Source organism: Cynocephalus volans, chromosome 14 (genome assembly GCF_027409185.1).
Source record: "Cynocephalus volans isolate mCynVol1 chromosome 14, mCynVol1.pri, whole genome shotgun sequence".
NCBI classification, from domain to species: Eukaryota; Metazoa; Chordata; class Mammalia; order Dermoptera; family Cynocephalidae; genus Cynocephalus; species Cynocephalus volans.
Window position 1 is genome coordinate 95,958,548 of NC_084473.1, and position 23,032 is coordinate 95,981,579.

At 49.2% G+C, this 23,032-nt stretch overlaps 1 protein-coding gene across 5 annotated transcripts in view; it reads right to left on the bottom strand.

The window, feature by feature from the left end:
• Positions 1-23,032, bottom strand: part of INPP4A (inositol polyphosphate-4-phosphatase type I A) — a 152,381-nt gene that overhangs the window by 20,819 nt on the left and 108,530 nt on the right. For 2 of the 5 annotated variants that reach the window (XM_063078962.1, XM_063078960.1), the window contains exons 12-21: positions 22,757-22,861; positions 22,170-22,278; positions 16,027-16,210; positions 14,545-14,763; positions 11,138-11,276; positions 7,421-7,453; positions 2,919-3,091; positions 1,760-1,883; positions 702-828; positions 269-409 (exon numbers count right to left, since the gene is read on the bottom strand). In XM_063078962.1, the coding sequence (XP_062935032.1) occupies positions 269-409; positions 702-828; positions 1,760-1,883; positions 2,919-3,091; positions 7,421-7,453; positions 11,138-11,276; positions 14,545-14,763; positions 16,027-16,210; positions 22,170-22,278; positions 22,757-22,861 (1,354 nt within the window). Of the gene's footprint in view, positions 1-268; positions 410-701; positions 829-1,759; positions 1,884-2,918; positions 3,092-7,420; positions 7,454-11,020; positions 11,277-14,544; positions 14,764-16,026; positions 16,211-22,169; positions 22,279-22,756; positions 22,862-23,032 lie in introns of all 5 variants that reach the window. The other 3 variants (XM_063078963.1, XM_063078961.1, XM_063078959.1) reach the window with 2 other exon arrangements.

Here is a 23,032-nt window from a genome sequence, read left to right on the forward strand (position 1 = left end):
AAAACTCCCTGCATTTATCTGCCTCAGGGCACCTGCATCTCTCTCTCCCACCAGCCTGACTCTCTGAGGACAGAGACCACATGTGGTTCATCTTTGTGTCCCCAGCACTAGAGACAGTGCCGGGTGCACGGTCCTGCTGAAGGAGTGTTGGCCAAAGGAGGGAAGGATGACAGTCCAGTGCACAGAACCTGAAGAGGGGAGAGGACATTTTCTGCGTCATCTCCGCGATCACTCCGGCCACTCCGGCCCCCGACTGGGCGGCACGCACCTCTCGGCCAGGGTCTGCTGCTCGTTGATGCCCACATTGAAGAGGACGGGCTGCACGCGCAGCAGCATGCCGCTCTGGAGCTCCCGGGGCAGAGCGTCGAACAGCGGGCCTGGCAGAGGGATCCGCACATTAAAGCCATCGCTGGAGGAAAGCGGAGAGAGGAAGAGCAGAGTGAGGCCTGGACGCTGGGAGGGCGATGCAGGGCACCGAGCTCGCCTCAGCATGACAGTCAGGCAGGCCTCCGTCTCAGCGATGCCCCAGCTGCAGGCATGGGCCCTCTATGGGGAATGAAACTCAGGTAGGGGGCTGTGACCAGCGTTTGTAACAGGATGAAACAAAATACAAATAAAGAAGAGGAAGAGTGCATCATATGAGATAAGCATAAATGAAAAACACTGCTCTGGCTCGGATAATTTTACATAAACATTTCTACCGATTTCCTGTGATGACGGGCAGCATGTCAGTTGACGCATTAGAAGTAGCCTGAGTGACTTTAAAGGTCACGTTCCTCAAGTCCATGATTCCAAGGCTCATGTCCTCCAGCATTGCCAGCTCCTCACCTGGATGCAAGAGAGAGAAGGAAGCCATCAGGCAGAGGGGCCCAGCCACTCTCCCCAGGGACTCAGCAGAGTTGTGGAGTCAGGTGCAGACAGAAGGCAACGAGTGAGGTGTGGATGGGGGCCGCTCTGAGCCGCTTCCCTGTGACTCCCTTCTTTGTGAGTAAACGCTGCTACTGCAATCGCAGGGCTGCCTTAGAAAATGCAGCTGGTGGAAACACACACAGCCTCCCCAGCCCTTTCCTGGTCCTGCACAGGACTGTGGGGGGAACAGGACGCATGGAACTCGAAAGGCAAAACCAGCTCTTTAAAAATGGAAGGTGGGACAGTAAAACAGGGTCACTGGGGGCCAGATCCTTCCATCCCATGGGGCTTGAGATCTACTTGATGTCCTGTGACTCCAAGATAAACAAATACTTTTAAGAATGGTCCATTTTCACCTTCTCAGAATAAACAAACAGAAAACAAGGGTAGGGAAAAGAGAGCCTTTTTGGAGGGTAATTGAAAATATCTATTAAATTTTAAAATACTTTGACCCTTTGACCCAGCAACTCTCCTTCTAGTAATTAAGTGGCTACCGAAATGGGCTCACGTGTGCCTTATGTACACTGATGTCATTGCAGCATTGGTTTAATAGGATCAATTTAGAAGCAACCCAAATGTCCTACGGGAAGTGACTGGTTAAATAATTATGGTCATCCTCAACTACAAAGTCCATCAAGATATATAACAAACAAACAACAACCAACCAAACCAAGGAAGGTGTGTGTTAACTGCACAGGACTTGTACATTTTGACGATGTTTGCATTTATTTTAATCAGCATGCATTACTTGTGTAATCCAGAAAGTATCCAGGAAGAAAGGATGGAAACCACACATGGAACCAACCACTGCTCTGGATCCCAGGAGCGCGGAGGCCCCCTGGAGGCTCACCGTAGGTGCTCAGCAAGCTCTCAAACTGTGCCAGCAGCCCGATGGTGTAGAGCTGCCGCAGGAAGCCATCGTCGTGCAGGCAGTTCCTCAGCTTGATGATGAAACCACAGATGAGAGCAGTCAGCTGCGGGAGATACAGGGTGCAGTGGTTGCAGGGGACAGACACCTGCTCACCAAACAGCGGTCGGCTGGTGACTGTCCCCGGGTCCTGAGTTCCTCTGCTTTCTCTGTTCAAAGGGGCTTCAGCAGCACCTCCTGTCCCTCGGGGAGACTGGGGAGTTGGGACACCATGGCTCTGGGGCCATGCAGGGCAAAAGCCATTGGGAGGATGTGTCACACTCTGGGCCTGCTGCTCCCGTTGCTCCCAAAGGTGGGTTTGGTTTTGGCCCAGCTTCTGACCTGACCTGCCTGGGATTATGCCTGGGCTGGAACCTTCTGGAAACCCAGAATTAATTCCCTACAGTGAAAGGGTCTATCTACTTACAGATCTATGCCAGCTCTAGCTAGAAACTGAGTTGTTGCAATAGGGAACAGAAGTGAGAGAGAACATGGTCATTCAAAGTTTCCTCAGTGGGAGACTCTGTGGGATGAAAGAGTCCTCCCCAGGACGGATGGGGGAACTGCAGAGAACCAGCCCAATCCTACACCTCTGTTCACTTTACTGACTTGATTCCTGGCATCTATTAAGCTTGTTACATTTTCTTAAACTCTTCTCTTCTCTGAAAGGTAACAGAAATCATTAAAAAAGAATTCTGCAACAAGCTGCAGAACTAAGACACCTGTTGTGTCATGAACAGGAAAACAGACTGTGCTGACAGCAAACATCACGTTGTCCTCACTAAACTTCTTTGAAGGGGGAAAAAAAGACAGAAAACAGGCCTGTGCCATCTGCAACCACCCTCTCCTCAGTGCAGAGTTGGCACATTCTGCCGGTGCCCGTTCTTCAGGGACAGACAAATACCTGCTGACCGGGGAGGTTTCCTCCCTGTGCTGAAATCTAGAGCTGTCTATTAAGTAAACTTAAAATCAACAGGCAGGAGGAAATGTGGCCATCTGTGACTTTTTACAAGTGGAGGGAGAGGGAAAGGGGCTTGCTAAGCTTGTTTTTCCAGAGGCAGGAGGTGCCTGTGGCCTCCCTGGTGGTAGTCCTGGGGCTTACGGTTTGGCAGAAGACCACATCGCGGCGGTACTGCAGGCTCAGGTAGGTGGCTATGGTGGGAGCGCTGTCCTGCATGAGCAGGAAGACCATCGCCTTCTTGGCCTTGTCGCTCATCATGGCTACGCAGTCTGTGAGGGTGGTCAGCAGGGGGTAAAGGGCCTCACTCCACTCACCTGGGCACGAGCAAAGGAGTCATTACATTTAGCAAGAAAAACCTAAGAATTAGGTTCTAGAAATTTAACAAGTCCCCTGTCCCCTAACCACTGTACTGTCCTCTCCCTCCTTCTGCATGCTCTGACTCTGCTTGTCCCACGCCCTGGCCTAGAACTAGCACTGAGTTCTGCCGGAACCAACCCAGTCTCTAACCCTCTAGCCCAAAGTCTCCCCAGTAACCTCAAACCTCAGTTGTACTCTGGTACTGCTGATGCATGCTCTGTCTCCTGAAATCACTGGGGATGCTGCACATAAATACTCAAGACTGTGCCTTCTGAGGAAAACAACAAAAAAGCTTCTACAAGTCATGATGAGCCCAGAAAATGATTCTGTCTGCAGAGGCCAACCTCCTTCCACAGCACCATGGTCCCTCCACCAGGAGAAAGAATGAAACCCAGAAAAGTGATCTGTTATCTCACTTCTCTGGACCCAGGTATGAAGGAAAAGACATCGGTCTTTCTAGAGCAAGGGACCAACTCTGTCCTTGTCCAGCCTTACATGCAACTGTGTTAAATTCTCACTTTGCACGTCTGGAGGGAAGACCAGTGCACATGCGTCCTGTGTTTCCAACTGTGAGTGTCCCCTCCTTCTGCACTCATTTTCTTCCCCTGCCCCGCCTTCCCACTCAGTGCCATCTATTTCTAGCTTAGTTTTCTTTTAGGAGTATAAGGAAACTTTGACCCTGTACCAAAAGAACTTTTCAAAAATAGAACCTCAAGGGAGAAAAACAGGGTAAAAGGTATTTTTGGTTTTGGCTCTTTTTTTCCTTCCTATTAAGAAGACATTTAAAAAAGAAGACATGCCCTCATGAATTATACTTTTAACAGGTCACTAAGCCCAGAAACAGGCATTTGATCACCACCACTTGGTGAGCCCACAGCACCAAACATGGTGAGGGACAGTGGAGTGAAGCGAGCAGTGCATGCCCTCTGGGATGAGGGTGTGAGCCACAGAGAGTCCCGGGCCGCGGCCAACGAGCAGTGCAGCCTCCAGAGGGTAATTTGTCTCAGATAAACAGAATTTAAAGTCAGAGAGGGGAGACTCAGCTCTGCTCTACCCAGCTGTGTAGTGGGCACTTTGTTGAGAAACAAACTTAGAGAAAGACCAGAAACATGCAAAAGAACTTCCCTACATTCAGTGTTTGGCTAATGTGGGTTTTTAAGTTTACATGGCAGTTCAAAAGTGGAAATAATCGAACTGTATATGCAGGCAAACTGTATGTGGACAGGGATTTACACCTGCAATGGAAAAAAAGTAGGCTTAAATTTAGTAAGTCCACAACAGAAAGGTCTCAGTAAATAACTCACAGTGACAAAGAACACTGGACAGAGAAGTGGAAACTGTGAGCACGGGACGGGGCCACCGTTGAGCAGGGGTGAACCTGGGCAAGTCCCTCGATCCCTCAGCCATGTGGTCTTTTTTGGTAAAGTGAGAGAGCAGCATTAGACAATATCCAAGTCTCTCTCTTCCTTTAAAATTCTCAGACCACATTTTTGTTTCTTTGAACAACTCTGTTGAATGCATGTCAATTACATTCAGCCCCTTCCAATAAAGGCCAATGGCAACTAGGTTTTACTGGCCAAATGGCTTGGGGAAAGGCAGGCAGTCATTCTGACTATTCTTCACTAAGTAAAAGCTCTTAGAGCAAATGTCACCAATTTTACTTTGCTTTTCCATTTATCGTGCCTAAACATATATAATTAATATGCAAATTATGATCATTTTAACTTGAAAACAATCAGAATATACAAGTGGTCTTATTTGACTATGCAAACCCTCTCCATACAACTTTTTCACTTTGCCTACTTCTCTTTAAAAAAAATTCATATAAGAATGATTCTGTTTTGCTACATTAGGAAAAAAGTGAAAAAAAAAACTGGAGTACAGGAAGACTGGCTAAAAAGCACTATGACATACGTCCTGGAAAAGAGGAGACATGGAGCTCGGTGGGAGGGAGGCTGCCGTCTGCCCAGAGCAGGGCTCGAACGTGTCTAGATGGCTCTGGAGTTCCACGAGAGCACCAACCACCATTTACGCAACACCTGTGAGGAGCTCACTTTGTAACTGTTTTCTCATGTAATCGCAGAAAGAAGTTTATAATATATGTAAGACACACAAAAAGGGCTGGCCCTTGTACACACGTATGACTGACTCTAAACTCCATGTTATCTCTATTATATCAGACTGCTTCTGCTAATACATTTTTTCAATATGAGGAGACACTAACAATAAGAAAATTTCAAACAAAGTGAATTTCATGGACAGTTACATGATTTCTACCCAGGACCTGGAATGTTGGAGCTGGTGAAGGGTTTACACTCTGCTTCCTTCATTGAAAAAGTCTTGCTATGAAAAAAAATCTGCTCAACCAAACAATGTCTGTAGCGATGTAGCTGATCCACTTTTGGGGGCAAGCTCCTTATGCAGCTGCTAACCTGTAGCACTGCTGCCTGGTAGTCAATCCATGGACCACATTACTTTCAATAACTTTGAAAGCCTCTTTCAAATCCATACTTTGCTTTTGCATTTTTTTTTCTTATTAGTATGGGAGGGAAAGAGAGAGCGTGTGCTTTTGTATACGTGTGTGTTTTAACCCAGATTAAATACAGCTCCACAGGAAAAGCCAAAGGAACCCCTGGCAGGGGACCATTTTAGTCCATTTAACATTGCCTGAGGAAAAGCCACCAGTGCTCTGGAGGTGACACAGCTGACATAAAACAAGGAGGGTTCTACAAGCCATGCACTGTCTGTGTGCTTCCTGGGAAAGCACAAGACTCCCTCATGGTTCTACAAACCTCAGGAAACCCAGCATTGAGAAGAAACCCTGAGTTTCCACCAGGCAGGCTCACTACCCTTTCCTGGTCCTAACACTGGGTGTGGGTGGTCCCGGACCTCACCACTGAGGCTCAGAGGGCAGTCAGCTCAGTCTGCAGGCACTGGCCTTCTGTGGAGGTAAGCCAAGGAGGGCTGGAGGCCCAGGGACAGATGTTAAGGAAAAGAGAGAGAGAGAGACTGATGAGGCGCGGCCAGGAGATGCAATGGGGAAAAAGAGCCAGGTTAACTGTCTGTGCATCTACCACAGCCTCGGTGACCTTGAGGGTCCAGGGAGTTGAGGTTGGAGACCAGCTACGCTGACTTTTTGAGAAAGAGAAACTGTGAAGGGGCTGAAAGCAAATTGGGAGGGTACGATGTTTCCAATCAGATTAGTCTGATGATGAGCTAACTTCAAATGGGGCCCAGGGGGTGCTGCTGGGAGTCACCACCGCAAGCCGATTCATGCTGTGTGAGGAGGCAGGATTCACTAAACTGACGGGAACACCTGGGTAAACCCCACAATCACTGCTTTGCTTCACTCTAATAAAGCAGGTATCCTGCTATCTTATATTCATATCTAGTAAGAAATATGCAATACTCAGACTGATCACATAGCTGATTTTTGGAGTATGAGAAAAAAATCCAAACCATATTATTTGAGGGGCTCATGGGCTCATGCTCACTCTTGGAAAACTGCAAGCCATATCCAGGCAACTCAATATGAACTAGATCAGGGGTTGGCATACTTTTTCTGTAAAGGGCTAGACAAGTAAATATTTTAGGCTCTGAAGGCCATAGGGTCTCTGTTGCAAAGGACTCAACTCTGGCACTGCTGCACAAAAGCAGTCACAGACAATATGTGCACAGGTGGGCGTGAATGGTTTCCAATAAAATAAGAGCAGGCTGTGGACAGGATTTAACTGAGACAGTAGTTTGCCAACCTGTGAACTAGAACCATAAGCACTGGTTTCTACATGCAAATGCAGCAAAAAGATCCCATTTCTAGCACTAACTCCAGGCTCAGAAGAGAGGATGCTGCCTGACTGCCAATGTTACAACACTTGGGTAGATATGTATCATCTGACTGTGTCCTCAGAGTAACGCTTACAAGTTCAGCTGAATGCACAGGAAGTGTTGTGTACAAATGTGTGCTTCTCTAAAGCAGCTTACCCATTCCAGGAAGCCTAATGCACTCAAGAATGGTACTCATCTGAAAAGGTTTTAGGATGTAAAAGTAAAAAAAAGAAAAAACAAGAAAACCAAAAATGCACGTGGTAGCCTGCTTCAGGCCACAATTCCCTCAGCCCAGCCACTTCCTCACCAAACCTATGAAAAGTTTTACATCTCACAACAAAGGAGGTCCTAACATATTTTCCCAACCCTGGGAGCAGTAGGTAATCTTTGGTAATTCAGCTACGAACGCTACCTGAGTATTAGCAAGCCATCGGCAGGAGCTGGGAATGGAAAGCACGTACCTGGGCTGGCCTCTTCAGGAGGGGGGCTGCAATCTGCACAGAAATGGAGGGCGACACGCATGGTTAGGGAGCGGCACACAGTTCACACGCGAGCACCCGGTCTCAGCACAGCTGCAGCAGCAGCTCGCAGTAAGGCGGCTGAACCAAACAGAGAAGAGGTCCAGGTGCCTGACTGCCTCTTCCCAGCAGGACTCACGAGGCAGCCGAGCCCTCTCAGTATATGACACTGGACTCGCCAGCATCAATGTTCATGTTGCCAACACACCAACATGGAATGCTCTTCAGATGAGTGAACTGACATTGTACAATGTGATAAATGCCACGGAAAAAAGCGCCCACATCAATCACATTGTAGTGGTGAGCCCCATGTTGGCTCACAACATCTGGGAGCAAGTTTGGAGAGAGAGAGACTGACCAGTCAACTGAGCATTCCCAAGTCATAGCCCACTGCCCAGACTCACAGCCGAGATCCAAAAGATTAAAATCCAGTAATGAAACCAATATACCAAAAAAACCCTATGCCGGTCTTAAAAATTGAAACCAAATGTAAAAGTTCTGTGACTTGGGGGAAGTCTCCAATGAAAATGTCCCTCCAGGTGCAATGAAAATCAGACTACCAATTTTGACTCCATTTCACCTACACTGAATCACACTGGAATGTACTCATTTCAATTTCACATTGCTCTTAAAAACTCTAAAATTCCTGGCTTTGCTATCTGAGAGAACAAGTTTGAAAAGGGAACATGGAAGTAAAAGTTTACTTTATGTCTGAACATTTCAGCTCAAATGATATTTTCAGGATATTGAAATGAGGCACTTTCAGATCCCCAAGGACAGCCAGAAAGAAATTTAAGGAGACTTCTACAACGTGGATTGTCAAGAAGGGGTTGGCAAGGGATCATTCCTCTCTAATGACCTTTGGAAATGACTCCTCAAACTGGCCAAGGGCATAGAAAATATAAAGGCCTCTGTAAACTAAGAGTTCAGCTTCTTTGTTAGAACCCAAATACCCTGAGACCATCTAGCTAACAAAGAGCAAAATCCACAGTGGTATGTAGTGATGCAGAGCAGTGATTCTTAAACATCTCTCTGGCTAATAAGAATTATTCCGAGCCTCAAAAAACTACATAATTTTGCCTCCCACAACCCCTCCTCCAGGATTCCGAGTCTCTGAATGAGGAGAAAAAGTTTAAGAGCCTATTTTATAAGCTTCTGTGGTGGTCCTACACAGGTAGGTTGAGACCACTCCTGTGAGGACATGAGGGATTAAACCCAGTTTGCTAAACTCATCTTTCAGTCAAAGGGGCAGGGTCTCCTCTGGTACTGCTGGACCAGCAGCTTGTAACTTGTCATGGAGTCCCTTGAGACTGGATGACCACTATGGACTTTTTCTCCATGCATATGCAAATTTCAGCACAAAATCTCAGGGGCGCACACACCTGCACCCACAGACCCCAGGTTAAGAAAAGCCTGGTCTGGGGTCTGAATGACTCTTCGGGCATGAGGAGAGCAGGACAGTGTGCAAGAGGAAGGTAACAAAAGCCACCAAATCCCGGTGGGGCAATTAGGTGCACCTTGGGAGGTGGGGGTGTGTAGGAGCGTGTGGCCCTCTTCTGATCAGTTCTGCAGGAAGCTGAGCTGAGAGGCAGGGCAGCTCCCTGGTGAAAAATGAAATCCCAGGACCCAGGACGGGGTAGGGAATTGGAAAGAAAAGTGATGATGAGGTCTTTCAAAGCAGCACAGTTATTCTCATATAACAAATATACTGGTGTGAACACAACCTGCTCATTAAGCCAAAACAACTGCTCCAGTGACTTGGAATGGTATAAAAAGTCACGACAGACCCAAGCTCTGGCACAGTGGACACGCAATTCACCAAAATAAAGAGCTCACAGTCTAGTTCTTTCTGATCCTCCTGATCACACTGAGGTCTAAACAGCTTCCTGGCTATGCTAAAGATTTTTAAATTAAGGATCATCCACAGATAATTTAGTGGCATATGGTTTCATACATTTCTTTGAGTGGTGATCAGCAGAGTTAGACTCTCTCAAATGTATGCTTCATATTCCCATTAGTACAACAGAGCTGATTTTAATGGCACACATAATTACAAACCAAACCCCAAATATAAATAAAAGCTCGTTTAAATAATTTTAAAACTGAATTTAAATTTGCCTACATTTAAACAATACCAGGATGTGCCCAGAAAAAAAAAAAGGCATTCAAGTTATGGATATACAGCACATCTGATTAAACAAACTAGCTCGTGCATTAAAAAAAAAAAAAATCCAATAAATTACTGTTTATATCTGCAGAAAATATTCAAAATTATAAACAAGATAATATTAAAGAGAAATTAGTAATGAACTTTAAGAAAATTTTAAAAAGAAATACAATTTACATAAAGAAAAACAAGAACACAGAGACAAAATAGCTCCACGAACCAATCACGGGTTTGGGGAAGTTAAACTGTAAATGCCCCATAGATGGAAAGGTGGCTGACGTGAATACTGTGTAACAGAGGTTCAAGTGACATAGTGCCCTGGAAACAGACTGCAGGCAGATTAAAGAGAAAAAGGGCATCTTATAAACAGAAGAAAGATTTATCAAGAGGTTCTGACAAAGGAGCACAATTCTGCTGTGAATGGAAGTTGCCCAACTCAGAATTTAAAAGCCCTCATTGCATGAAACCTATCCCCGGCACATCTGGGCCTTACTTACTATGGCTTAAAATTCCCATGGGAGAGCAAGAGGAGGCACCAGCTAGGTCTGTAGCCAGGTCTCAGCTGCCTGGGCCAAAACCCTTTCCAGATGTTGCAGGAAAAGGTGGGAAGCACCTGAGTTGCAGGGACCAAAGATTGCTTGTTGAGAAACCATGTGCTCCCCAGCTTTAAGGTTATCTGCAGAGCAGGGTGTCAGGGTACACTCTGTGTCTCTGCAGACAGAAGAATGTTTCTGAAGCATGTTGTTTCATGCCAATGTCCTACCATGTACTGAAGGTCTCACCAGAAGGTTGGTGCCAAACGGAACCTCACTAAGCCCACCAAAGGCCCAGGAATGGGGTGCCACTATCTGCATTCCCAGGTCCCCAGGCAACATGCCTCTGCTGGATAAGAGCATGCCCAGCCAATGACAACCAGCCTTTAGCCAAGTCCTCTGGGCCTGCTAACATCCCTCATCCAGCTGTGTCCCTGCATGACTCACTTTCTCCTTCACTGTACCAATTCCTAATGCAATAAACAATCATACCAGAAAGGCAGCTGCCTCCCGGCCTCCTTCAGGTTCTCAGAGCAGTTTACAAACTTGAAAAGCCCAAGAGCCCAACCCTTGCTGCCATGGCAGTGTGACCCAGGAGGGCCCCGAGATTCTGCCCGTGGAGGAGATGCAGAGTCACACCCGGGTTTCAGTTGTGTGGAAAGACAACCGGAGCCTCCGCCCTCACTGCCTGCTGCTCCGTGCACTGGGACACTCCCGCTCTGCCTGACACCCTCCCTGCAGTCTGCAAGGGGAGGAGGGCATGGACTCAGAGACACAGACAGACAGAAAGAAGCGCTGAGGCATGCGGTGGAGGCGGCGTGGGGAACGTGAGTTCATACGCACGTGTGGTCAGGTGAGGATGGCATGCAGCAGCGGGCATGGTGGAGGGGCATGGCGAGGAAGGGGCATCGCACAAGGGGTCCTCCGGTCTGATCCAGTAGGCATGGCTGTCCCGGTTACCTTTCTTGCTGGTGCAGCTGCCCGCACAGGGGAAGACATCCTCACAGCTCTCACCATGCAGACGCTCCTTCTGCAGCAGCTTGTCCACCCGCTGAATAATGCACTCCAGGCTCTTGTCAACGTTTAGCCACACTTTCTCCTTCCAAACCAAAAGGGCCCATTTGGGTTAGCTCTCCCAATGGGAAAACCAAAGCAGAACACAAACCAAACCCTCTCCACTGATCCCCCAACCGGGCCGCCATGCTGGGAGAGTGCGGTGCTGATAACACCAAGGCCACAGGTTCAGATCCCTATACAGGGATGGCAGGTTAGCTCACTTGGGAGTGTGTGGTGCTGACAACACCAAGTCAAGGGTTAAGATCCCCTTACCAGTTATCTTTAAAAAAAAAAAAAAAAAATTGCACAAGACAGAAATATCAAGAGGGCAGCCCAGTTAGGTCAGTTGGTTAGAGCACAGCCTTATAACATCAAGGTCAAGGGTTCTTGTCCCTGTGCTGGCCAGCCACCATCCCCGCCCCCCGACTCCAAAAAAGAACTTTGATAAAAAAAAAAAAAAAGAAATATCAAGATGATTCACAATTCCCCACTAAGGTCATATTAGCTTCTCAAAGACTAATTGATGCCCTATGGTCACTGTTTTTAAAGTTTGGGAGATGGGCCGAGCCCGTGGCGCACTCGGTAGAGTGCTGCGCTGGGAGCGCGGCGACGCTCCCGCCGCGGGTTCGGATCCTATATAGGAATGACCACTGCACTCACTGGCTGAGTGCCGGTCACGAAAAAACGACAAAAATAAAATAAAATAAAATAAAAATAAAGTTTGGGAGATATTTGCTAGTAGCTCTCTCAGGGCACAGGGTCCTATCCCCTCCTCCTCCACTGCAGGCCTCCTCAACCTTCACACACAGCAGGGCTGAGCCTCTCTCTGGTTGAAGGGGATGGAAACAGCTGATCACTTAGGAGGGGAGGTGTGGAGGAGGGAGGGAGAGCTAAGAGTGATCTGCAGAAACCCACGCAGACTACAGGATGACAGAGTTGGAGGGTCACTTTGCTGCCACTAAATAATTCAGTGCTTCCTGGAACAACGCCTCTAAGCAGTGGTCCCCACATGTGGCAAAACAAGTCACGGGGGAGTTCCAGTCAAGATGGCAGAATAGACAGTCCCCAGCGTCACTCTCTCCCACAAATCAACCAATTTACAACCATAAAAATGTAACATCAGCCAAGCTGGGGCTGCTAGAGCTCAGGGGAAGAGGAGAGACCTACAGAGTTCATGAAAGCAGGGGAAACCACGATGAGAGAAAGAAAAAGCTGCTCTGAGCATTTCAGGATGCAGCTGCTTTAATGGTGGAGCTGCTGAGCGCATGGAGCAGGAACCGGCAGAAGCCATAGCTGTGCCCTTCAGATGGAGTTACTTGGAGGCGGAAGGGGAGAAGAGAGCTTGGTGGCCCCCAAGACTGCAAGACCATTACGAGGAGCCAGAACAGCTGATAATGGGGAGCCATTCAGAGGCCAGTGAGTCAAGGAAAGGGACCGGCACAGGGCCCGTCCCATGGGAAGTGTTTGGAGCACAGGTGGTGGGGGAGACAGGGGCCCACCGGGAGAACACTGGGGCACAGCAAGGACAGCCGATCCGCCCCCCAGTCAGCGCCGGACCACTCAGAGGAGACTGGTCAGGGATGCAGAATTCATGGGGTGAAGTTTGATGAAAAAACTAAGACCCAGATCAGAGTTTCTACACAACCCAGGTGCACCGAGTCTCTGGAGAACTAGAAGTACCTATAAAGTCAACCATTAAACCCTGAGCTGCACAAAAAGGATTCTCTAGGGAAAAAGCAGCAAAGCAGCAATTTAGCTCAACAACACAGCTCAAGGTCCCCACAGGAAGTTCCCCTGTGTTAGAAGTAAGCAAAGGACAAAAAATTAGTTCTGGCCCAGGCACACCACCAGCACCTTGGGGCCCACCAGGGGACGTGAGGCATGAAGCCAGGGACAGGACCCCTGCCCACAACCACTTACACCACCAGTGCCTTGGGACCCACCTGGGAACCTGAGGCATGGAGAAGGGGATCAAACCCCCCTCCTACAACCAGGTACACCAGGCCAGCACCTTGGGGCCCACCCAAGGACCCAAGATATGGAGTGGGGGCCCGACCCCCCTCCCACAACTAGATACACTGCGTCACCACTCGGCGCCTGCCCTGGGACCCAAGGCATGGAGAGGAGGATTGGATCCCCCCTCCCAAAACCAGGCACATCATGCCAGCACCTCGGGATCCACCCTGGGAACGTGAGGCATGGATTGCGACACTCCTCACAGCCAGGCACACCGACACCACCAAGGAACATGCCAAAAACATCTTCTCCATGTGGGTGGCCCACCACAGCCACCACAATAACCATGGCTGCCGCAAAAGTGGCTAAACACCACAATCACCACGCCGATGGTCCGCCAACCACTGGAGTGCATTGACACAGGGAGAGTCACCAGCAGAGATAAAGAAAAGAAGAGACGTCTCTCTCCACAAAGCCCATTTCAGAGTGACAGAAGAAGCATCTGCTCTATGATAATATTGGAGGACCTGATCATGCCTCTCAGCATTGGACACATCATCTAGGCAACAAATCAACAGAGTAACCATTATTCTTTCAGAAGGAGAGAAGAAATCTAGGGTAATTAGAGGGGGAGGGGCAGGGAGAGGGGAAGAGAGATTGGACAAGGGGCATGAACAATAATTAAGATGTGTGTAACAATATATATGCTAGTAATATTGATTTGATCAAGATATCTCAGTGTTGAACCCCAAAAATAAGTATAACCAATTTTGATTCAATAAAAATTTTTTAAAAACAAACAAACAAAAAAAAATCAAGGCGTAGGATGTGACACAGACCCTGCTCTCAGGGCTCCTCTGTGAGGCACTGTCAGGGCAGCAATGTCCAAATCCTCCCCAGCTGCCCCAGCACCTGAGCTCCACATCTCCAAAGATACAAACAGCCCTAGAAGGGCTAACAAACGAGGAGGCAGGAGAAGCGTGGCTGGTTGCCAGCAGCCAGGGGCCACAGAGAGGGAGGAGGCAGGAGAAGCGTGGCTGGTTGCCAGCAGCCAGGGGCCACAGAGAGGCAGGGAGAGGAGCCAAGACCTCCCACAGGGCAAGGGCTTGGGGAGAAAACCCACCTTGCTCCAACCAGGTCTGAGGCTGGCCCAGCCCCCAGCACAGCCCTGCTCCCCGAATGCACACAAAGGTCTGGAAACAGTCTCCCTCCCTACACCTGTGAAGTAAATCTGGAGCCTGTTCACAAAGGAGCCAACCCTTCAGGCACCTAGGAGGTGACAAGGCTGGCAAGGGGCTTTGTGGTTTCAGCCCAAGCTCAGCAGCAGGATGACCGGCCACGAGCAGCAGACTCACCCACTCCTCCTCGTGCCAGTCCACCTGCAGGGAAGATCGGCTGTTTCTGCCTGTCCACCTGGCCATGAGGGTGTCCTGGTCATTCCTAAGCATCACCTGCTCCTCCTCAGTTGAGGTGGGGGAGGCCTTGGAGGCAATGTAGTCAGGCCGTGCAGCATTCAGCCCGTGGATGGAGTTGGCCAGCAGCTTGCAGTCGCAGACTGTGACCAGCTGCCGGGTCTGCAGGCAAACACAAAGCAGGGTTGCTGAGCCCCAGGCCGAGGCTGCAAGACCTGCCTTCTCATAGAAAAGGAGAACGTGTCTGAGGCCAGCTCTCCTGCATCCCTCAGGACCTCAGAGTGCAGAGGCTGCCACAGGACCCTTGTGGCCTGAATCTTCGCAAGAATTTCCCACCCAGACTGGAGAACACAAGGAAGATGAGAGAAGGCTAAAAAAATCTTCGCTGACATTCTTTGACCTTTGACCCCTTCTGCCTTTGACCTGCTATGGCTAGGGAAGGGGCCTGGAGAACCCAGCATCCCAACCTTGGCCAACTTCCTGGGCTGTCCCCCCACATCCAGGGAGCAAGTCCACAGGGCCAGGCATTACTCTGGTTAAGTCCCCACAGCCTTATCTGTTTGGATCTCAGCACCTAATTCCTGGCTCTGGGCAGCTGGACTCCTGAAACAGCACTTCTGGTTTTGGAGAATTCTGTACGCAACAGGGGTTCTATGGTCCATAATTTTACTACTGACAACTACATCTTTATTTTCCAGTGGATCTAATCCCTGGCTCTCAATCTTTTTGCTGTGTGAACACACGTGAAGGATATAACACCTTCTGATCAGCGACAGCAGCTCACCCCAGCAAAGCAAGCGTGAGTGGGGAGGTGTAATCAGAATCTGCGTGACAGTGTGTGTATGTGTGAGTGTATAGTATGTGTGCTGAGAGAGAGACTGAGCAATGTGAAAAAACGCCACCCATCAAGAGTCTGACATATCTGCTCTCTCAGTATAGACCAATATTTACATATTTTTAAATCAGGATTTAATTATGGTTAATGAGAAGCTGGTTTACTGACTATATATGTCAATAAAATTATACTGTTCCTATCTTATGTCTATATAATAGCTCAGTTTCTTTTTTCAAATTCAAGTACAGTAGAAATGTGGCCTCCCCACAAAAAATGTGCTTAGGCCGTTACTAAGAAAGTTGGGGAATCGTATCAGTCCCAACAAAACTAGCCCCATGGACTTGCTGGAAAATACATCTGCATGAAGTAGCACCTGAGTCATGAGCCCTGGGCTCTGTCCTTGCCATTATGACCATGGGCAAATCACCAGACTTCCCTGGGCCTTTGTGGAAATGAACCTAAAGACAGACCTTCAATGTCACCCCAATGTTACTCTCTTTGTGGACAAATCCAGGCACATCTGAGGTATCCAGCAGCTTCCAGAAACCCAACTGAACCCCCTCCACATGAAGCAGGGAAGCCCCTCCTACCTTGTCTGCCAAGATGGCAAGTGTCCTCTCAAGGCCAGTGGCGGACCTGTCCTTGGCTGCCCTTGAGAGCCGCTCAGCATAGTAGCTAACTTGGGTTTTCAGGGTGTTGATCTGGGCGATGATCTCCTTGGCTCTGATGATGTCCTGTGGTATGTAGATTATGGACTGACAGCTAGATGATGTACTAAAAAGGATAAAAACAGATTCCAAAGAGTTCTCCTGAATCTGACGAAAACGGCAGCATCATCCCAACCCCAGCCTCCAGCTAACACTAAAGTCAAACATTCTGCTACTCAGGGGTGTTTTCCTAGGTTAGCATAGTTGCTGATGGGCAACAGGAAATCTAGGAGATCTTTTCTTCTATATGGTAGAAGCTCAAAATAGTAAAACACAATCAAGCCTCTATCTGTATTTGTATGTATGTGTATTTTTACTGTGTGTCCATGCGTGTACAGATATTGATCATACCCGATAATTATACTTGAATGCTCATCATCTTTCACCTAAAGACCTCGTCTGTCAACTTATAAGCAATAGAGACATGAGGCCCACTTATCAGGAGTCAGATCATTACAGTGAAAGGACAGACTGCAGTGGGTATTGGAGTTTGCCAGAAACAAATATACAAACCAAATTTGGTTTTTCATTTGGCCAATCAGGACATCAAACTTTCTGTGAACACCCACACTTATTCTTTCTCTCACATGTGTGACTCCAGCAAGTCCCCAGACAACTGGACTCCCTTTCCCTTTCCCAGGCTCCAGGACTTCCCCACTTTGAAAAATACTGTTCCATCAGATAAAAAGGAGGTGGAGAACGTGCCAAGCACAGAGACCTCAAGGGCTCTGCAACCGTGCTTCTTCCTGCTTCCCTCCTCCTCCCTGCCAAGCAGCATGTGTATCTAGGGATCTGATGTCACAGCTACCGCCCAGCCACTGCCCAACACAATCAGGAGCCTCTGAAGGACTGACTCCACGTCCCCCAGCTTCGAGGGGCCCATCCAGTATGTTTGATCCTACTGGACGGTGATGATAAACTGCACGCCTCACAGCTCAGATCCCAGTCAATCCAATATTGTACATTTATTTTTCAGAGTGAAGAAGCAGTCAAGGAAAGCAGGAAGAAGTACAAGCCACCAATGCAGAGGTCTCGTCCTAAAATTTGAAGCAGTGAGCTCTGTGTAGAATGACTGTCCCTTCCCTCACGGAATGAATGAGGGGCTCTGACTGGCCCCTCAAAGGGCTGCCCTTTGAGTTCACGGGCAGAGAGAGAAGTGGAGGACAGCCCTTACCACACCTCCCCTGGAGAAAAGGGTCACCTCAGCCAGGGCTGAGAACCTTCCCACTGGACTCCCAGGGAAACCCGAAGACAGCTTATCCAGAAACTGCCGCTGCCCCTTTCCTTGCCAGACTATGGGGCAAACATGCAGAAACCCAAAACCAAGGCACCCCACGAAGAAACACCACCACACAAGCCCACACACCACAACAGAAAACGATGGATTTGCCAGAAGCCCATGCAGCAGACTGCAATCAAGCCCACGTGGGACAAGTCACTCCACAGGGCCATGTTCCAAACTGCAATCACTCTTCCAAATGAATAGCTGCCATTTAGATAATTTAGTCTTAAAAATACAATCTCAAAATAGAATCTTAAAAGCCCAATCTTCCCAGGCCCCCAATATTCAGAGTACGTATGTAATAGGTGCCGTGCGTTGGCCCACTTCTGCGTGTATAGGTGATGGTGTACACTTCAACAAATACCCACCCCCGTCCCCAAGGCAGAAAGAAAAATGATGCCCTCCACTCAGCCTGAGTGCCTACAGGTCATGTTCTAATAACAGTACCTGGCACTTCTGCATGGGAAGTATATGGCAGGGGTATGAAAAGGCAAATTTCAAAGAGCTGCTGTTCAAGGACAATCAGGAACATACAAGCTCGTGTGTTCAATTAGTTCTAAAAACGGGGCGGCCACATGACAGAGGTGGGGAGGGTGCAGACGTTTTGCTGCCTTGCAACACAGACACTCCCAGGAAGTCTTAACTCGAGAGGGAGACTCTTGTCCCCTAACTATTCTGTGCTCTGAGCTCTCCCACCGACAAGCCCCTGGGGCAGCCCCAGGAGGTAGTGTCCTAGGTATGGTCCAGACCTACTCAGAGCTGGGGTCATGGGCTAGACTGCAGATGTCACAGGAGCCTAAGAGTGGAGTCTTCTAGTCCCAGCCAGGAATGAGCAACAGCCACTCTGGAAATGAGCAGAACAGAATGACCTCTGCAGAGTCTGAAATCCCAAGGAGCTGGCTTCCACACAGGGCAGGAGGACTAGGAGGCTGGGTGATCTCTGGCTGGGATTTAGTCCCTCACGTTCTCCAGGTGGGAACACTGCCCCTCTGCTTATAACTTTTCCTCTCCTCTCCAGCCCTCACCTGTCTCAGTAATGTCTTGGGGGTGGGGACCACCAGTCCCGGGCTGGGCTATGGAAAGTCTAGGTTTCCTCAGTTAAGAGGGAACCTGAGGAAGGTTAGTTCCCCAGGAATTTTCCAGATAAGCTTCAACCAAAAATGCACGGCTAGGATTTACCAAGGGACAGGCCTTGGGGGCAGCTAGGCCTTTGGCTCTCCCTGTCCGTTCCTCCATTCCCCTAAACCCAACCCCTAAATATTCATTCTGCTGCAGGAAAGGGCAGGCCTTCAATGAGGCCCCAGTAAGAGAAAAGGAGGGGAGGGAAGCCTGAGGGGCTACTTCCATGGAAGTAGCTGTGGGATTCCTCCTCAAAGAGACAGGAGCAGCAACAGCCCTCCCCAGATGCCGTCCGCCCTCCTTTATGCCTAAGTACCCCCTTAGGAAGGGCCCTCCTTAGGGGAAGCAGAAGAGACCTCTGCATGGTGTGGGGGGGTGTCCTCAGGACTTCTGCTGTCAGATGCCCCCACCAGAGTCCTGACACCTCAGGCAGGGCTCAGCCACGGCCCCTGGGACTTCTCAATCAGTGGCTCTAAGGTGGCAGCATTTCCTGAAGGGCTGCAGATGCCTCCTAATGAACACCGCTGTAGAGCCCCTGTTCGGGGCCTGGTGTAGTGGTGGGGACCCCAAGGAAGCAGACATGGTGGTCTCTGGCTGCCATCTAATTCCCTGGTGGAAAAGTCACTCAGTTATATTAGTTCTTGGTTTTTAGCCCCCAGGGGTAAGACTGACCTTAGTAAAACCATTTTAAAAATCTGCATAAATTAATAAGTATGAAAATGCAAGCTGGCTTCACTCATACTAGAGGTGATGGTGAAGGTAAAAGTGAAAAGCCTCAAGATTCTTGTACAAAGAAAAGAAAAAAAGAAAGGGGTTCCCAACCATATCAATGGTGGACCTGAGGTCCCAGCACCCAGGTGACTAGCCGGGTCAGGCTCTTCTTCATCCTGGGAGAAGGAGAACTGGGTCCCTTCTCAGAGTGAGCACAGCAGTAAACTGAGGCCAGGTTTTAAAGGTAAACCAGTGGACTGGAGATTGGCTATTCATTGTCAAAGAACACTGCAGTTGGAAGGGAGATCTCTGTCTACAGGGCGCACAGCGAGGAGCCCAGGGCGGCCCGGTGGGGTGAGGCGCCGCACAGGTAGGGGTTGGGGGGACAGCACAGGCTTTCTCTGCATGAGATCGAGACCCAAACAGACACTCTCTCCACAGACAGAAAACTCACCAACACTCCTCAAAACTGCTACAGAAAAGAACCAAAATGAAATATTAGCAGTTTGTTAGCACATACCAAATGTAAAACAAAAAATTAAAAAGTCAAGTTATTTTTTGTCAAAATACTCAAAATTATTTGTTGACTATAGAGACACCTAAACTTAGAACCCAAGGAGCTTATACCTTACAGCAAGGTCACTGCCTGTGCTCAAGCCCCAGGGAGACATCCCCCGGGGGGCAATTACCTCTGCATTTAAAGGGAAGAGGAAGAGATGAAAACCCTATCTGTAAGTGGTATTATGACATTAGCAGAAACTGAAACAACAATTTACACTATATACTTTTTAAATGCTAGAGAGGAATTTCAGGAAATAAATTCTGAAGTTAACACAGAGTAATCAGGTATCAACACCCAAGCCCTCCTGGGACAGGGACAACCAGGTGGCCCCCCCTCTTGACTGGCCTTTCAGGGTCCACAGCATCCCAAATCGCACACTCACACTCTCCACAGGGCAACACGCAATGCCGCGACAGACACACAGCTCCTGGTTGGCTGTGCAGAGCTGTGGTGGCATTTCCCAAAGGAACACTAGAGTCACTGAATCCTAAGGCAGGCCTGGTTACATAGTTTGTCTGCAAAAGGAAGCGCCCTTGTGGGGGATGAATCAAGGTCAAGCAGGCTGTCTTGGGCTCCCAGAGAATGCTGAACTTCCCCTTCCTGACCCCAGCCAGGAATGAACAACAGCCACTTGGACATTAGCAGAGCAGGATCACCTCTGCAGAGTCTGAAATCTCAAGGAACTGGCTTCCACACAGGTCTGAGCACATGAATGACGACTTCTCACAGCACACTCTATTCTGCCCCTGCTGCTCACAGCACACTCTATTCTGCCCCTGCTCAGCCACCAGCCTCCCCAGTGGTCAGAGACATGCCCCTGACCCCCTTGGCCACTGACCAGCCACTGACCTGACCTTTCACCCCATCCCTGATCCAGTCCATGGTCGTTTTCTCAAGCTGTGCCCTGACTCCAATCATAGCAGCACAGTCAGGCAATGGCCCTCGAGCTCCATGGCATGTGCTAAAGCTCTCCCCACCCCCTCACCATCTTTTGAGATTCTCTTGGTGCTGCCTGGGACTTTGCTTCACCTTCCCTCAAACTACTACTCCATTCTCAACTGGTAAGTGTGACCCTTTCAACTCCACATTCTGTAGAGGCTGTTCCATCCATACCTAGGCTTGTTCCTTCCCACCTCGAAAATCTCTCTGCAACCCCATCTCTTCTTTTGTCCCTTCTAGCATGAACTGCCTGGTCCTGCTGTCTCATCTTCTCCAGAACCCTGCTCCACCAATGTTCATCCTTCCCATCAACCTAAATACACACTCAAGTCATGATTATTCTCCCCAAACCTGAGATCTTTTTGTGCCTCCTCCTCTACCTACTACCTTGTGGCCTGTTCAAAGACCCCACAGAATCACCGACACTCATCCCTTCCACTTCTTACACTCGCACCCCTTGATCCATTTAAATCTTGACAGGTGACATTCTGGAAGATCACCAGTGTCTCCTGTGTGTCTAACACGACAGCCTGCACTATAGCCCTCCACCACCCGAGATGGGGTGATGCCCGCTCCCTGCCCCTCCCCCACCCCTCTGCGTGCCTCCTTTTCAGGCACTGTTCACCCACATGGTGCTTGCTGACTTATCTGCTCCTGGACAAGGTCTTGAGCTCCCCAGGACGAGGCCTAGACTGGCAGCCGGCATCTCTGGTCACCAGTGCATGGCCCAGACCCGAGCAGGCTGGCAGCGAGGCCAGCTCCCCACCTCAGCTCCTCGTCCCCAGGTTCACAGCACACACTGCTTCTGCCACGTCCACAGATGAAACACACTTCCCCACCCTGCCTACCTGGCACTTTTCTGCTCAGGACGGAAGCTCCATGCAGCCCCTGGATCTTTCTAAAACTAGGAATGTTGGCAGTTGGCTCAGTTGGTTAGAGTGTGGTGCTCATAACACCAAGGTCCAGGGTTCCATCCCTGTACTGGCCAACCGCCAAAAAATAAAAAACAAAACAAAAAACTAGGAATGTTTGCCACTGCTGTCCTTCAGGAAAGGAAACAATGTGTTCCAGGCTCTACGCCTGTGGTGTTCAAGTGATTGATCAGGGACTCTAAAGGATGCTGAGCCAGCAGAGAGAGAGCCCGCACAGGGTGGCCACCCGAAGCTCCACCTCCAAGGCAGATCACAACGTGCTGTTCATTTCAAAGGATGGAATCACTCATCAGGTGCCCTCTTCACCCACCCAGCTCAGTCACACACACACACAGCAGCACAGGGTCCGTGAGGCAGCTCCTCCCACCATGCGAAAGCAGATCAGATGGTTGGATGTTTTTGCGCTCATATTTTTATTTTATTTAAACCGGGAAGCATCAGACAGCTGTACAACGACCACAAACCTCCTCTGGCTACTTACTGTTTCTTGGTCTCTTCAAATTTGTGCAGCTTTTTGCGGAGACCTCCTGACTTAAAACCTTGGCAGTGTGCTGCTGGTGCCCCAATAGTGACGATGTCATAGTTCTGATCTGAATGACAGAAAGCTCTCCTCCATTACTCTGGCTCAGGCCTGTGGACAAGCTGGCTACAGGGATATGCACACAAGTCTGGGTCTTGCCCCTCCAGCCCGTTTCCAAGCAACCTCCGGTTCCCTTACTCCCACAGCATGGGCCGTCTAGGCCAGCACCATCATCTCAGCAAGGAGGAGGTTCCACATGTCCCACGGTAGAGCCCCATGGGGCTGCATTCCCCCTGGGGAAGGAGAGCTGCTGGGCTACTCCCTGCTACAGAAACACAAGGGGAAGCTGGAGGTGGAGAGACAAGAGGAAGGGGCTTGGGCTCTTTGGCAGAGACCTTTTGCAGGTCCTGTGAGGTGGCTGTTCTCCAAGCCACCCAGCAGCAGAGCACACAGGGAAGCTGGGGTAGAGGTGGGGCACTCAGGACCCAAGTACCCAGAGAGAAAAAAACTGGAATGAGACTCAACAAGGGGGGCAGCAGAGTAGGTACCTGATCCTTCATCGTCTTGAACTCTCATCCTTTGTATGTGCAAGTTTGTAGGAACAAATTCTAACTTTTCATCTGCTTTCAAGCTGCTTGCTTTAAATGAGGGACCTAAGAAATGGAATATGAGAAAACAAAGGTCATCGACATGTATCTTACATTCATGAATAGAAAGAAGAAAAACGGTATTCCAAGGATGCTGCTGCATGTGAGCAGGTGTGTGTGGGCAGCGCCCTGGGAAGTGCTGAGCTGCCCGTGAGCATACTTCATTTCATTTCCAGA